Here is a 17,007-nt window from a genome sequence, read left to right on the forward strand (position 1 = left end):
GATCAGGATGCTAGGGAGCAGGCGGTGTCGTCCATTGAGCTAAAACAGTACTTCATCACTGCCCAGCTCCGTTCCATGGTCTGTCAAAGTGTCCCACTGTTTGTTTATCTACTGTGGCGTGAAATGGAGTGAGCCTGTGCGTTTGTACTGACGGAGCATTGCAAATAACCGCAGGGATGGACTCATTCTGCTGTGTTAGAAAATGCTAATATGCTAAAATAGTTTTGGAGGTTTCATATTATAATTGTTCATCCTTCAGTTTTCTTGACCTCAGACTATGGAATTCTATTATATTCAATCCGATACAACTTTATTGTCCCTCATAGGGGAAATTTAATGAGTCATTTATGCAATTAAAAGACAAATTACTGTATAATGAGGGTAATATGAGCATATACATTTTAATATAAAAGCAAACCCCTAGAGGAGGTTATTGACTTTGACCCAATGTCACCTGCATCTTAAACCCCCAGTATCTACTCCTCCATTAACAACTTTAATGTGGGATTGCACAGGAGTAATTTATCCTTGTCGAAGGAGAGATGCGTAAAACCCAACACTTAATTTGTGTAGTTCGTAGGAAAATTAAATCTATAAATGAGAAAGTGCCTGGGCTGGGCTTGTGTCAATCATTCTGCTCTCGAACCAACAAGGAAATGCCAGTCAGATCTGAAGAGTTTTTTTGTGGGAAGATATTGTATACAAAATCTGTCTTTCTTCTTTTGCCTGCATTTTAGTAATTTATGTCAAATGCAAGTAGGTTTTCATGTGCATAGCAATCAAATAGGTTAGCTAGTTTTACTATTTCCACCTATGACTAAACAAGATGCTTTTAAACAAGTGATCCAATCTTGTATAACACTCACGTTCCTCAAGGCTGATATTGTCTGAGGCTTCTATTATAATCTCACTTATCATACATGTCAAACAGAGTGGAGGAACTATTCATCCCTGGCAAATGGGGATTTTCAGTGACCACAGTGTTCGTGTACTGTCTACAATGATCTACACCACAATTGTGACCGACCAATTTTTACATTGGATAAAAGTAGAGACTCTAGAAAATGGTATGTCATACACTACAGTTGAGGAACAATGGGAAAGTAAATATGCTTTGAAAGTTGATAAACTTGTAATCTCACTTTTGAGAAAATGGCTCTTGACTGTTTTGGTAAACCTACTGGAGAGTTCTTCTTTGTCTACACCCATTCAGCATCGTTCACACCCTCTTAAGCTTTAGCCCCACCCATCTCTTTAAGGATTCATATGTGAAGCCAAGTACAAAACAACCAAATATTTCAAGACTAAAGGCTGGTTTATACTACGTCTATCGACAGTTGTCGCAGTGACATCATGAACATTCTATTGTCGTCTGTGTCACGATCGTCGTAATAACATTCGGACCAAAGTGCAGCGTGAAATTGGTTCGACATATTTTATTTGAAGTGAACCGCACAAAAAACAATAAAGAGCAAACCACACGTGAAGCTATGGAGTGCTCACAGGCAACTACACATTAACAAGATCCCACAAAAACCCAGTGGGGAAATGGCTGCCTAAATATGATCAGCAATCAGAGACAACTCTAAACAGCTGCCTCTGATTGGGAACCATACCAGGCCAACATAGAAATAAAACAACCTAGATTACCCACCCTAGTCACACCCCAACCTAACCAACATAGAGAATAAAAAGGCTCTCTATGGTCAGGGAGTGAAAGTCTGACATCAAACTTGTCATTGTCGTTCTGAAAAAGTATAAACACAAAAATGACAGGCTGCCCAAAATAGCCTAATTAGATTATTTTAACACCAATAAACCCACCCCTTTAAAATGAATTTAGTAAATGTCAATCTAGCAAACCAGGCAACTAAAAACAACAATGTTCTAAACAATGTTTTGGTTTGTTTCTACCTTGTTAGCTAGCTAGCTAATGTTAAGTTAACTTGCTAGCCAATTCAAATAATGACCATATCATATAGCTGACAACATCTTCCCTTTAGCTCATTTGTCTTCCCTTATTACAGGAAAATAAACTCACAACAAGATCATTATTTACAAGTTAATGGCGAGCCAATGACAGAAAATTGCTTATGGCTTGAGTGTGACAAAATAAAAGAAGGGCATTCTACCAGAGAATTTTAGAACTCGGACACGGTCTCATTGGCCTAACGTTATATCCTAATTTGACTTTGGTGCATGTTATGTTCTTCACATTACCGTCTCTGGTAAACACATACTATATCAAATAAAACCAATGTTTATTTGTCACATGCACAGGATACAGAAGATGTAGTGCAATGGTTACATGCGTAGTGGTGTCTTTTGTTAGCTAGCTTCAGAGGACACATGACTAGTCCTTCGCCTCCCGAGCCTGTTGGGGAGTTGCAGCGATGAGACAAGATCGAAATTGGGGAGAAAAAGGGGGTAAAATACAAAAAATAAATAAATATTATAATAATTTCAAATGTATAATATCTGAAAATATAGCTAGCAAGACTATCGTACCCATATACATGGATGGATGCTTCTCCCTCTCTGTCACGGATGCCATTGCCCTATTTGAAACTCTCGACCTGCTGCACTACAGCCCCGTCGATGTCAACAGGGGCATGTTCGGTCCCTCCTTTTCCTCTAGTCCACGATCATCTCCTTTGCCTTGATCACACTGAGGGAGAGGTTGTTGTCCTGGCAGCACACTGCCAGATCTCTGACCTCCCCCTTATAGGCTGTCTCATCGTTGTCGGTGATCAGGCCTACCACCGTTGTGTCGTCAACAAACTTAATGATGGTGTTGGAGTCGTACTTGGCCACGCAGTCGTGGGTGAACAGGGATTACAGGAGGGGACTAAGCATGCACCCCTGATTGCCCCCGTATTGAGGTTCAGCGTGGCAGATGTGTTGTTGCCTACCTTTACCACCTGGGGGAGGCCCGTCAGGAAGTCCAGGATCCAGTTGCGGAGGGAGGTGTTTAGTCCCAGGGTCCATAGCTTAGTGATGACCTTTGTGGGCACTATGGTGTTGAACACTGAGCTGTAGTCAATGAACAGCATTCTCACATAGGTGTTTCTTTTGTCCAGGTGGGAAAGGGCAGTGTGGAGTGCAATAGAGATTGCATCATCTGTGGATCTGTTGGGGCTGTATGCGAGTTGGAGTGGGTCTAGTGTTTCCGGGATGATGGTGTTTATGTGAGGCATGATTTTTCACCAGTAATTGAAAACGTGAATAAAACTGTAAATACATTAAGCTCCATACATACATACATACATACATACATACATACATACATACATACATACATACATACATACATACATACATACATACTGTATGCGCCCACAGTAGAAACGACATCACGATATACAGAAAATATGGAACTTACTGTCCAAAGTTATTATTTGTAAGGAAAACAAGACGGAAGGCAAAGCGAGTGCCAGCAAGAAAATGTTCCAATTCTTGCAAGACTGCGCAAATATATGCATACTTGATCTGCGCAAACATGAGTGAAGTGCGGTGAAGTGAAGTTGCTTTGGGCTCAGTAAAGCATCAAACATAAATTGTCTCTGAAATGGGTTACTTCTATGTGAATTAATGAGGAGGCGGAACACACCTCAATTCAAACTGTTGTTAGAAAATACAACTTGTTCGAAAATAGTTTAAAATTGACAAATTGAAACACAGCCTATAGATAATTAGCAGGCAGTGCGTGTTAACTGTCCTGTTGCGTATTAATCACATTTTGGAACAGTGAGTGCATTCTGACATCATGTGCATAAAACAACTCACGCTGGGGCGACCGTTAGAGATATTTGGAACGCACGTGTGAAAAGGTTAAAGGTCTTGCTCACATCAGCTATGGGGAGCTTGATCACACAGTCGTCCGGAACTGCTGGTGCTCTCATGCAAGCTTCAGTGTTGCTTGTCTCGAAGCGAGAATTACTGACCAGCTCATGTTATAGACAGAAGCCTGCTACATGGCAGACCAATCCGAACTCATCTCTCGGCATGTCCAGCCCAGCCATTATCTCAGCCAATCATGGGAAGGTCCCTTCTTTTTCCGTGGCTAAACCACCTAGGCTCGTAATTTAACAATTGTATTCGTATTTACAGATGGCGTACATGTTTGTTATTATGGCACATGAAAGTTCACATGTTCCAGAAGGCATTTCTGCCAAAGTTTACTTTCAAATGCCTCTCCGTGGAGTAGTGACGTGCGACATACGCCTAGTTTCCTGAAACAAATCACAATTACCTTCTCTGTTTGTCCTGGCTGACTGGCGGGTCACTAAACTCTCTCCTCCACTGACTGTATAGCTTGTGGTCCCAGTTCTCTTGTGGTCCCAGTCTTGCCAACTCCTATGCACTGTCACGCCATTGTCAAGACTACACAAACTGCAGCACAGATCTGAGACCAGGCTACTTATAGGCCTACTAAACTCAATTAGCAAAATGGCTGACATTTATTGTAATCGGCCACCAGCAGGTCATATAGCATTTTTTTTAATATATAATAGTTGATGTTTAGCTGGGTGGTGCAGAAATTAATTATAGTGATAACTCAGGAACCATTGTTTGTGATCAAGGTGTCTGTTGACAAATATATCTAATATGATTGTTGTCTGAATATGAATTGAAGCAAATCAGCATTTACTCAGAACAGGCATACTTCTATATGAGTATGCAATAGCACTGAGACTTGATCATGTTTTGGTACGTTTGGCATATTCTTATCCAGACATGTCCCATTAATAGTGTGTTTCTCTAATGCCTGATTTGTAACGATGACACAAAGGTTTATGTTTTTTTCTCTCTTTAGGCAAATTACTTCTGTGACTGACTTTGAGCTTTTTATTTTAATCTCTTACTTATATTAATAATTCCTTTTTTCAAATGATATTTTTGGAGGTTTTGAGTATGTTGAAATTCAAAAGAATACAGTACTACAATTGATAAGACACCCTTTCTTCCATGAGTGAGAGTAAAAGTCAATCATAAAGATGACTTTTACAGTAGTACTCATGTTTTGTGGTGTTCTTGTATAAGAAAGATACAAATGTTTATGTTACACTACCTTAACAGATACAGCATGTATTGTCATGATTTTACAAACAGAAGCAGTCCTCATAAGCACTTGAGCACAAAATGAAAGAGTCAGATTGCCAACCTTGAGAATTGGCACCATGAGAGTGGCATTAAGGTTTTATACTGTTCTATTGTTGACCTGTTAGCATGCCCATGGAAAGAAACATTACACAAAGGAGCTGGTGGAAAACCTGAGAGGAGAACACAAAGGCCTCAGTAGGCATTCGCAAAATACGGCTGTGCTCCTTTCAGATATTAAAGCAGGGTGATGACACATACTTGGCAGAGACGACATCACTTTTCCCAACTGCCAGTGCAGTTTTCCCTTGTTTTACATGCTGGCATAAAGTGGAAACGATTTCTGTATTGTTCTGAGAAGACCACTTTTTACAGTCATTGCTCTCCCTCTAAAATTGTCTCTGATAGCATACTGTATGATAAAAGTAAGTAGGCTGTTTCAACGTTTTTCAAAATGTTTGCTTGTCAACTTTTACGTTCTTTAAATCTGACATATTCCTGTCAAAGAGGATGTGTGAGTGCAGCAGTTTTGATGTGACACTCTCCATTCATACATCTCGGCTGTAACTTATTGGAGGAAGGAAGGAAACACACTGACAGAATTAGCATAGTCATTAATCTGCCAGTTTCTTCTGCAGTCCTTGGAAGGTATCTCTACTCGTATCTGGCTTCTGCTCTCTGATTCATCTGATTCATCATCCCATTCCAAATAGTTAATGGTACCCGTTAACCTTTCACTGCAGTGGCCTAAATCAGGGTCACACATAGTGTTTCTTGGTAGACTTAAAGAAATCTACTTTGAAACAAAAATATACACCTCACCAGTGGCGACTCATCATTCAGGGCAGGTGGGGAAGAGCCCCACCTGTTTTGAGCCCCATCTGTTTAGCAAAAAAAATAACATGTTATTTTGGCGCTAATACGTGTCACATATCAGTTTGCAAACAATGTAATGTAACAAGTCGCCAGATGGAAGCCACTCCTCAGTAAAAGGCACATGACAGCTGCTTGAAATTTGCCAAAAGGCACCTAAATGACTCTCAGACCATGAGAAACAAGATTCTCTGGTCTGATGAAACCAAGATTGTAGTGCTTTGGCCTGAATGCCAAGCGTCACGTCTGGAGGAAACCTGGCACCATCCCTACTGTGAAACATGGTGGTGGCAGAATCATGCTTTGGGGATGTTTTTTAGCGACAGGGACTGGGAGACTTATCAGGATCAAGGGATATATTAACAGAGCAAAGTACAGAGAGAGATCCACGATGAAAACCTGCTCCAGAGCGCTCAGAACTTCGGACTGGGGCGAAGGTTCTCTTTCCAACAGGACAACAACCCTAAGTACTCAGCCAAGACAATGCAGGAGTGGCTTCGGGTCAAGTCTCTGAATGTCCTTGAGTGGTCCAGCCAGAGCCTGGACTTGAACACGATCGAACATCTCTGGAGAGACCTGAAAATAGCTGTGCAGCAATGCTCCCCATCCAACCTGACAGAGCTTGAGAGGACCTACAGAGAAGAATGGGAGAAACTCTCGAAATGCAGGCGTGCCAAGCTTGTAGCGTCATACCCAAGATGACTCGAGGCTGTAATCACTGCCAAATGTGCTTCAACAAAGTACTGAGTAAAGGGTCTGAATACTTATGTAAATTTGATATTTCATGTTTTATTTTTTATACATTTTCTAAAATGTATAAAAACCTGTTTTTGCATCGTCATTATGGGGTATTGTGTGAAGATTGATGAGGAAAAAAACGAATTCAATCAATTGTAGAATAAGGCTGTAATGTAACAAAATTAGGAAAAAGTCAAGGGGTCTGAATACTTTCCGAATGCACTGTGTATATATATATACATATATTTTTTCAATATATTTTCCTTTATTATTTTCCACTAACCCTGCCACCTCTCACCTAATTGGAGTAAACTAATGGACAACAACAGTTAGGCTTCTACTTCCAGCTTATTGATACTATATACATTTTACAGACACAGTGTATTTAACAATAGTTATCTTGTTGTTTTTATTCCCACCATTCAACCCCTCCCATCTATCGCTTAACACCATCCAAATTGGATTTCTATATTTTTCAACTGTGATGTTTCACATAAGTTCTGAACCTTTCTATTCTGATAGTTTTTACAGATTGTAAATTAAAGATAAACATTTTTGCTAAAAGTGTTATTATATTATAGATTGATTGACTATGACTTTTTAACCTCTCTGCTGCGGGATCATTTTCCTAAACAACCGCTGAATTGCAGGGCGCAAAATATTACTAAAAATATTTATAATCATGCAATCACAAGTGAAATATACCAAAACACAGCTTAGCTTGTTGTTAATCCACCTATCATGTCAGATTTTGAAAATATGCTTTACAGCGAAAGCAATCCAAGCTTTTGTGAGTGTATCAATCAATGCTASAACAGCTAGCCCCAAATTAGCATGGTCACGAAAGTCAGAAAAGCACTAAAATTAATCGCTTACCTTTGATAATCTTCGGATGTTTGCACTCACGAGACTCCCAGTTACACAATAAATGTTATTTTTGTTCGATAAATATTACTTTTATAACAAAAAAACGCCATTTGGGTTGCGCGTTATGTTCAGAAAACTACAGCCTCGTTCCGTTCGACGAAAATTCCAAAAAGTATCCGTAATGTTCGTAGAAACATGTCAAATGTTTTTTTATTTTATTTTTTATAATCAATCCTCAGGTTGTTTTTAACATACATAATCGATAATATTTCAACCGGACCGTAACCTATTCAATATAAGAGAAAATGGAGAGCTACCCCTCTCGCGCGCAGGAACTAATCAAAGGACGCCTGACTAGTTTTGAAAAATCTCGCTCATTTTTCAAAATAAAAGCCTGAAACTATGTCTAAAGCCTGGTCATAGCCTGAGGAAGCCATTGGAAAAGGAATCTGGTTGATACCCCTTTAAATGGAAGAAAGACTGGAAATGAAACACAGATACAATTTTTAAAAATCACTTCCGGGTTAGATTTCCTCAGGTTTTTGCCTGCAAAATAAGTCTTGTTATACTCACAGACAATATTTTGACAGTTTTGGAAACTTTGGAGTGTTTTCTATCCTAATCTGTAAATTATATGCATATTCTATGATCTGGACCTGAGAAATATTCCGTTTACCTTGGGAACGTTATTTAAAAAATAAATATAAATAAATAAATCTGACCCCTAGCGTCAAGAAGTCACCCAGTATTGCTATCTGCAGAGTTAGCTACATGTAAATGTTGCAATTCTTCAGCCATTCCTGGAACTGTGACCAAAAACAAGCTACATATGGACAGCACCAAAATAAATGATCTAATGCCAAATGATCTAATGACACAGCAAAATCTGCAGAGCTGGGAAGGTTGTATCCCCCATATATTTAACATTCTATTGGATGCAAGAATTTTGTATAATCATTTAAATTGAAATTAAAGTTTTGCATATCAGTTCATAAACCATGTGCCATGGAATCGGTACGTAGAAAATATTTTGGGGGTCCATACATTGCAATTTCATTGTGGCATGAATCATACACACTCTTATTAAAATGAAAATACATTTATCATTTCAATTGAGCTTTTAAACATTGCGTTTTCAAACTAGCACTGATCAATCTCCATAATTTTGAGACGTCTTTGCAAAAAGGTATCCATATTTGGCCTCTGCAGAAGTCAGGGCATTCATTCTTCTTGCACTTTGCAGAGCAGCGCAGAGCTGTTGTGAAGGAAGTTGTCAAGGAAGTGAGTTACTGTTTATACCGGACTTCCTGCCCTCACCTACAGTACCGTCAACCAATCAATGCGGAGCTACACGGAGCCCTCCGCATTTTTACAAAATTTGAGAGGCGCACGGCAAAAGCACTATGAAATTCAATTTGATCTCTGCTTGCCTCCGGAGGCTCCGCAATTGCGTCACACCATCAATACGGCGCCTCCGACCTTATTATCGGATCAAGCATGAATTGGCTCTTAATCACGGCTTTGAAATAAGCACCAGACACTTTACTGGGTTTGTTTTCCTTTCTGGGTGAATCACACGCCTTTGTTTTGATGAAGTCATGCACTACTCTGGTCTCAAAACATTTGAAGTCATGATCTGCTATCAACACTGCTGCATTTGAGTTTTGTCTAGATCCACCACAACAATCACTATGAGTACCATCTTGCCTGGTGGATTAAGTTATCTACATACTAGGCCTACATAAAGTTGATAATGTTTCCTCTATGAGCTTGCATCGTTTATATGTTTTTCTGACTAGCCTGCTCTGTAGGCCTATCTTTTCTTGAGCTTTGGATGAACCTTCCTGTTAAAAGTGAACATTGAAATACTTAGTATGTAAAAAGTGCACCAGAATCTGTGCAAAAACTTTGGCAAGCCAGAGTGATGAGGAAAAAAGTATCTGACCGATTAAGTCACACAATACTCTTCCTAGAAATTGGGGCGCAGACATAACTTGGGTGGGACAGGGTGGAAGCCTGGGTGGGGTGTGAGGAAGTGGGAGGTGATGCTTTTTCGGGTTTCGCTTGTTAGCGGTCACATGATCCCGCCGGTCCTCTGGGAGTCGCCAGGCAGGCGCAGAAAGCGTGCGGGTGGCGAAGGAATGCACTCACGTCTGGAAAAGATTTGCAGTACACAGAGAGGTCTTCCTGCTGCCAGCTTCCCAGAAAGATGTGCCCAGCCACATAAACCCAATCTTCCACTCTGCCAGGCAGGACCGGCAGTCCCTTTAGCCAGAGCTGAATGGGGCTGGATGTGCTGCGGTGATCAGGACCCACGCAACCATGCTGAACAGGATTAATTAATGAATGGCCTTGGATTGCATTGAGAAACTGGCTATGATTAGACTTGTCATCATACAAATGTCTTAATTCCTCTGTAGACATCCACTTGGAGCAGTGGTGGGTAAGGAGACGTGGGTTATACGACCCCTTCTCTTATTCCCCTCTCTCTCTTTCCACAGTCTTCCATCCTCTCCCCCTGAGAGTGCCTGTCAACTGCAGTGGTGTAGGTGATCGCCTGCCTCTCTGACATGACATTCAAGAAGCTGACACTCGGAGAGCTGAACATGCAGTGCATTCGAAAGTAGTCAGACCCCTTAACTTTTTCCATATTTTGTTACTTTACAGCCTTATTCTAAAATGAAGGGAAAAAATCCATCATCAATCCGCACACGTTACCTCACAATGACAAAGCAAAAACAGGTTTTTATACATTTTAGCAAATTTATTTAAAAAAAAACATAAATATTACATTTACATACAGTAATTCAGACCATTTACTCAGTACTTTGTTGAAGCACCTTTGGCAGCGATTACAGCCTCGAGTCTTCTTGGTATGACGCTACAAGGTTGGCACACCTGAATTCATTCATTCTTCTCTGAAGATCCTCTCAAACTCTGTCAGGTTGGATGGGGAGCGTCGCTGCACAGCTATTTTCAGGTCTCTCCAGAAATGTTAGTTCGGGTTGAAGTCCGGGCTCTGGCTGTCCCACTCAAGGACATTCAGACACGTGTCACTCCTGCGTTGTCTTGGCTTTGTGCTGTTGTCCAATTGGAAGGTGAACCTTCACCCCAGTCTGAGGTCCTGAGCGCTCTGGAGCAGGTTTTCATCAAGGATCTCCCTGTACTTTGCTCCGTTCACCTTTCCCTCGATCCTGACTAGTCTCCCAGTCCCTGTCGCTGAAAAACATCCCCACAGCTGCCACCACCATGCTTTACCGTAGGGATAGTAATTGGCCAGGTGATGAGCGGTGCCTGGTTTCCTCCAGACGTGATGCTTGCCATTCAGGCCAAAGAGTTTAATCTTGGTTTCATCAGACCAGAGAATCTTGTTTCTCATGGTCTGAGACTCCTTTAGGTGCCTTCTTGCAAACTCCAAGCGGTTGTCATGTGCCTTTTACTGAGGAGTGGCTTCCGTCTGGGCTCTCTACCATAGAGGCCTGATTGGTGGAGTACCGCAGAGATGGTTGTCCTTCTGGAAGGTTCTCTTATCTCCACAGAGAAACTCTGGAGCTCTGTCAGAGAAACCATTGGGTTCTTGTTCATCTCCCTGACCAAGGCCCTTCTCCCCCGATTGCTCAGTTTGGCCGGGCGGCCAGCTCTAGGAAGAGTCTTGGTCGTTCCAAACTTCTTCCATTTAAGAATGGAGGCCACTGTGTTCTTGGGGACCTTCAATGCTGCAGAAATGTTTTGGTACCCTTCCCCAGATCTGTGTCTCGACACAATCCTGTCTCTGAGCTCTACGGACAATTCCTTTTGACCTCATGGCTTGGTTTTTGCTCTGACGTGCACTGTCAACTGTGGGACCTCATATAGACAGATGTGTGTCTTTCCAAATCATGTCCAATCAATTGAATTTAACACAGGTGGACTCCAATCAAGTTGTAGAAACTTCAAGGATGATCAATGGAAACAGGATGCACCTGTGCTCAATTTCGAGTCTCATAGCAAAGGGTCTGAATACTTATGTAAATAATGTATTTCTGTTTATTTTATTTTTTTATTGATTTACAGACATTTCTTAAGACCTGGTTTGCTTAGTCATTATGGGGTATTGTGTTTAGATTGGCATTGGTTTTTGGTATTTTATTTTGGTGCCAGAGCTGGTGAGGTTTCAAACAGTATATAATGTATCTGTCCTTTCTGCCACCACTTCAATGTACAATGGAAAAAAGGCACACTTGTCTTCCAAATGGATTAAAGATGTAATTGAACCATAATGCCTCTGATGTGAGCGCCTTGTGCTGGAGTGAAGATCTCACTTGACAAATTGGCTAAAGAAAATAAACTTGTATATCAGAGTCATGAACCAAAGAGAGATCTTACTCTGCCAGTGGTGAGTTGCCTGGAGGTTCAGAGAAACCCATCAGGCCTGGGTTCAAATACTATTAGAAATCTATCATATACTTTCAGCATTTGCTTTAGCCTGTCTGTAGAGCCAGATGGGTGGGGTTGGCACTTTTGTGACTATTCTATTGGTTCGATTGTGCCAGGCAAGCTCTATCAATCCCAGCTCTTGTATATGAAATTATTTAAAATAGTTTTGAAACCAGGTCTGAAACCCAATGATCTGCTCACTGACATGTCAGGCATTTTCATTACATAGAAATATCTCTGGCTGATTATCTTTGCCTCTCCGCTTCCATATAGGCCAGGTTGGTTCTATTAATTTCCCCCCAGATCTATCATAAGGAGAGCTATCTGTCCTCGCCCTGTCAGAGGTAGTTCATTTAGCTATTTGTTGTGGGTTGCAATCTTCATACCTTTCCCCTTTTCAACAACCTCATCTGCTTTCTGGCATAGCCATATTGAGAAGCAGTGCAAGATGGCTGCTATTTGCGGCCATGTAGGACAATGCCGGGTAAAAGTTCTAGGTTTAAGAGCTACACAAAGGCAGAGTTTTCCCCCCCAAAATTATCCATAGATAAATTATTCACCTTGATTCATCTGCCGCCGTGGCGCATTTCTTTGAATTCCTTGTTTGTCTCAGTCCGTTATTGTGTGTTGTGCAGTGTGTGCCTGTTTTCTCCCTCTCCTCGCTCCACGTCTAATGGCGTGTGCTAATTGTGCCGCCGTGGGGACTCATTACAACCTGTCGTTCTCGGTATGTTATCACACGTGTCATATCCCATCCATCAGGCTTTTTAATTACGCGGTGGCATTCTGTGTTATCATGCACCTCCTCCTCTCTAAGGAGGCTCATTACATAGCCATCATCTCCCCGCCTGCTCCACCTGCCTCCCCCTGTCTCCCGCCTACTTCCCAGACACACGGGGTTCAAGGTCTTGTGTCAGTGCCGGTAACAGCCAGGTAACAAAGACGCAGACATGATCTGCTCCGGTAGGGGGCTAATAGCACATCTTCCAACCCTCACACCTCACACAGCTTGGGCCTGATGTATGGCCGTCAGGGTCAAACACTCAGGCGCAACCCCGGACACCAGCCATGGGGAGGGGGGACAGTACAGTACACAGGCCAGGGTTGCCCCGTGGTGGGGTAGCTACTGTACATGCACAGCATGGTCTCTCCATGAGTGTCCATGGCCCCTCAACACTTATTATGCATGGCCTTAACACTGCTCTCTAGTTTGCTCTCTCTAGTCCCTCCTGCTTTGTAATCCCTTCCACAAACATATTTATTCATCCGTCCTCCCTTGCCTCTCTCTCTTGACACAGTGTGGCGTGTCTGTGTGTGAGATACCCAGTACTCAACGGTTGGTAAACACAGGGCTAGCAGTGATTGACACGTCTTTGGTCCCTGGCTCCCCATGCTCCTTTATGCCAACATGGCATTCCCCCTCTCTCTCTCTCTTTGTTGCTTTATTTGTTTTTGGTCAAGGGTGTGGTACATGCGCCTCTGCAGTCCCTGAGTCCACACAGTAAGAGCCTTGGTGAGCACTCCTCTCTCTGCTTACTCAGACTTTATGTCGGTGAAGGCCACAATACCACTCTCAAAGAAGGTTTACGCAAGTTTCAAGCTGCAGTACTTATATACAGCAATGTATCACACTCAGAGGGGTGATCACACATCTTTACATGTACATCAGCCTTCTCTGTGATGGGTTGTGTCCCTGTCAAGCATGAGCAGGTTTCAAGGTGATTTGATTTCTGTCTAAGGCTCCTATCTTTGGGGCATGATAAATGACCACTGCTGAGTTTGAAAAAAAGCCAGACATTTCTTTCAGTCCTTGCAATTCTACTGAATGTGATAGTACAGTGAAAACATACTGTGTCATATTGTTTGAATTGACTTAAACGCCAGTCCCAAGCGCTGTGGTGGCATTGCCCTTGATCAAGTTATCTATAAGCATGAGGATCATTGCACATGCATCTTCTAACCCCTCTGTTTTCCATCTGCCCACAGCCGTGCGATCAAAACCAATCAGGATCTGCTACCAGAGACTCCGTGGATCAACATCTTCTACGATGACTTCTGGGGCACCCTGCTCACCCACAGCGGCAGCCACAAGTCCTACCGGCCCCTGTGTACCCTCTCCTTCCGCCTCAACCATGCCCTGGGTGGCCTGGAGCCCTGGGGCTACCACCTGGTCAACGTGGGCCTCCATGGGGCCGTCACGGCCCTCTTCACCTGGCTGGCCCGCTTGCTGCTAGGAGAGGGCCTGTGGAGCCTCCTGGCTGGGTTATTGTTCGCCTCGCATCCCATCCACACGGAGGCGGTGGCGGGCGTGGTAGGCCGTGCCGACGTGGGCGCCGCCCTCTTCTTCCTGCTGTCTCTGCTGTGCTACGTGCGTCACTGCGCCCTGCGAGGGGGCACTGCGGGGCCCTGCAGGCTGGGGGCCTGGCTCCTGGGCAGCCTGGGTTGTGCTGCCTGCAGCATGCTGTGGAAAGAGCAGGGGGTGACTGTATTGGCCGTGTCGGCACTCTATGACGTCTGCGTGTTCCACCGGCTCAAGTTGCGTCAGGTCATCATGCTCTTCTACAAGGTAAACAGTTTGTTTTTTCCCATGTATCTGATTTCCTCCTCTCTCTCTCCCTTTGGCAAAACCCCGGAAACTGCAAAGTGGAAAGCCGATCTATTCACATGGGTTTTGTTGTGTGGAAGTATGCCTGTGTTATGTTTGCTTTTCATTAGGATGTAATTTGCAAAACATTTTGCCATGTATGTGCAGCTGTGTGATCCGGAATGAGCTGCTGTTTTGTCCTTTGAATGCAAGGAAATATACACGTGGGGAAGAAAAACAAAGGGAAAGTAGGCTATTTCTATATACTGTTTGTGTATTTGGATACAAACACAAAGATACACATCCGTAAGTGACTGTCAGAGCAGTGACGTGAGTTATGGAATCGTATTATTATGGAAATAGGGTGATGGGAAGCTGATAAGGACTTTTGTCAGTTGAATTTGAATTCTCATGGTGCCTTGCTGCCTTGCTGTCTGTCGTTTTGTGTACAAATTCTACATTATCCTTGAACAGTGTCATGATCATTATCCATCGATAACTCCCCTTGTGACACAATTTGTTACCAAACACATATTAGATCTCGCTTTAGTAATACGTAAACAATCAAAACGATCACAGTTTCAGGATTTGTTAATTCATCGTCTGTCACTATAATGTAGTGCATGTTATTGAGATGAATGATACTTTAAAGTGACATAATGATGATGAGGTGGTACTTTGTTTACATGTAAGACGTTATCATTGGAATTAATCTTCATCATGTGTTTTTAGCGTGTGTTTGTGTAACACTTGTCAAACGATTAAATAATTTGATTGAGTTAATCACATGGTTTTCTGTGTGATTAATTTTATTAATTGAAACAAATATATATTGTTGAAATTTTACCATAATTAAAGATGTTTCAATTTAAAAGAACATCACATTTGGGCTGTAGGTATAATATATTTTGGTTATAGGGGTAATGTCACGCCCTGACCTTAGCATTCTTTGTTTTCTTTATTATTGTTGGTTAGGTCAGGGTGTGACAAGGGTGATATATGTTTTTTGTCCTGTCTAGGGTTTTTGTATGTTTATGGGGTTGTTACTAGTCTAGGTGTTTTGTTATGTCTGTGGTTGCCTAGATTGGTTCTCAATTAGAGGCAGCTGTTTATCGTCGTCTCTGATTGGGAACCATATTTAGGCAGCCATATTCCTTGAGTATTTCATGGGTGATTGTCTATGGTTAGTTGCCTGTGTCAGCACTATTATTATATAGCTTCACGTTCGTTTTGTTGTTTTTGTATAGTTCGTTCAGTGTTCTTTCTTCATTAAAGAAGATGTACTCAAATCACGCTGCGCTTTGGTCTCATCACTATAACGAACGTGACAGGTAAACACTAAATAAATAACAACAGATCAGCCAGGTCTGAGATCATGTAAAATATCATACAGCTATTAGATTTAGCCTAGGCTACTTATCCATGTTCTTCAACTAGATCACAAGCTGCTACTACTAGAATTGGGATCGTTTGCTTTAATCTTTTAACCTGTTAACTACAACAAAAACAGTAGCTAAATTGAATGGATGTCCTGTTCCGTTGTGGGAAATTATTTTAAACAAGAGGCATTCATCCATGGTATTGTAAACATTCTCGTTTGGTTAGCTAGCTAGCTAACGTTAGCATTTGCTAGCGACTTCTGTGCAAAACTGTGCATAACTAGACGGCTAGCTTTATTGTTGCTCAAAGCTGCGTGCATGGTGGATGTTTAAGCACCACAGACCGCTCTACAGGAGCTGTTACAGAAGTCAAATCTTCAGTATGAAATGCACAGAGAATCTCACTGCCGACAGATACTTATCACAGTGGTAGGTCGTTCTACCTGCTTACTGCATGCCAACCCGGTAGTGACGGACATGCCGTTTCTACTTGTAAATTCGTAATGCTTATCAGTGGCCAATAACTTGACTTTGAGCCAATCAGAGAGCACGAACCAACACTTGGGGGAGCCAATAGGGGTGACAACAAAAAGGAAAAAAAGAGGGCATTTTCTCTGTACATTAAATGTCATGAGCCAGTCACACTTCATATGCAATGTAGGCTTTGGGATGGTAGATAGCTAAGTGCACAGACGCATTGCACACCACATTAAATACTTTCTCCAAGCTAGCTAACCACTGTCGCTAGTATTGACATTATAACTAAATCACAATGGATTTGTTTCCATGAAACAGCTGCCTGTGTTAGCTGCGGAGTTAGTGCAGTGTAGCTAGCTATGTTGTGATATCTAGCGAATACGAGAATGCGCCGAATACAACAAGTGTTGTAAACACAAAAAGAGATTGACTGCTGACACTGTTCAGAGGAAACATTTGACTATCATACCGGTGTGTCTGAGCTATTAATTTAAGCCAGTTTGCTACAGCAGGAAAATAATTCTGCAGCAACAGGACATGTGAATGATAGATTATAATTGTTGTGTATATAAT

The 17,007-nt window shown here is 42.1% G+C and overlaps 1 protein-coding gene across 2 annotated transcripts in view; it reads left to right on the top strand.

The window, feature by feature from the left end:
* tmtc2b (transmembrane O-mannosyltransferase targeting cadherins 2b) overlaps window positions 1-17,007 on the top strand; it is a 166,760-nt gene that overhangs the window by 57,626 nt on the left and 92,127 nt on the right. For both annotated transcript variants that reach the window (XM_023971663.1, XM_023971664.1), the window contains exon 2: window positions 13,981-14,560. In XM_023971663.1, coding sequence (XP_023827431.1) covers window positions 13,981-14,560 — 580 coding nt within the window. The remainder of the gene's footprint in view (window positions 1-13,980; window positions 14,561-17,007) is intronic.

This window comes from Salvelinus sp. IW2-2015, linkage group LG26 (genome assembly GCF_002910315.2).
Source record: "Salvelinus sp. IW2-2015 linkage group LG26, ASM291031v2, whole genome shotgun sequence".
NCBI lineage: Eukaryota > Metazoa > Chordata > Actinopteri > Salmoniformes > Salmonidae > Salvelinus > Salvelinus sp. IW2-2015.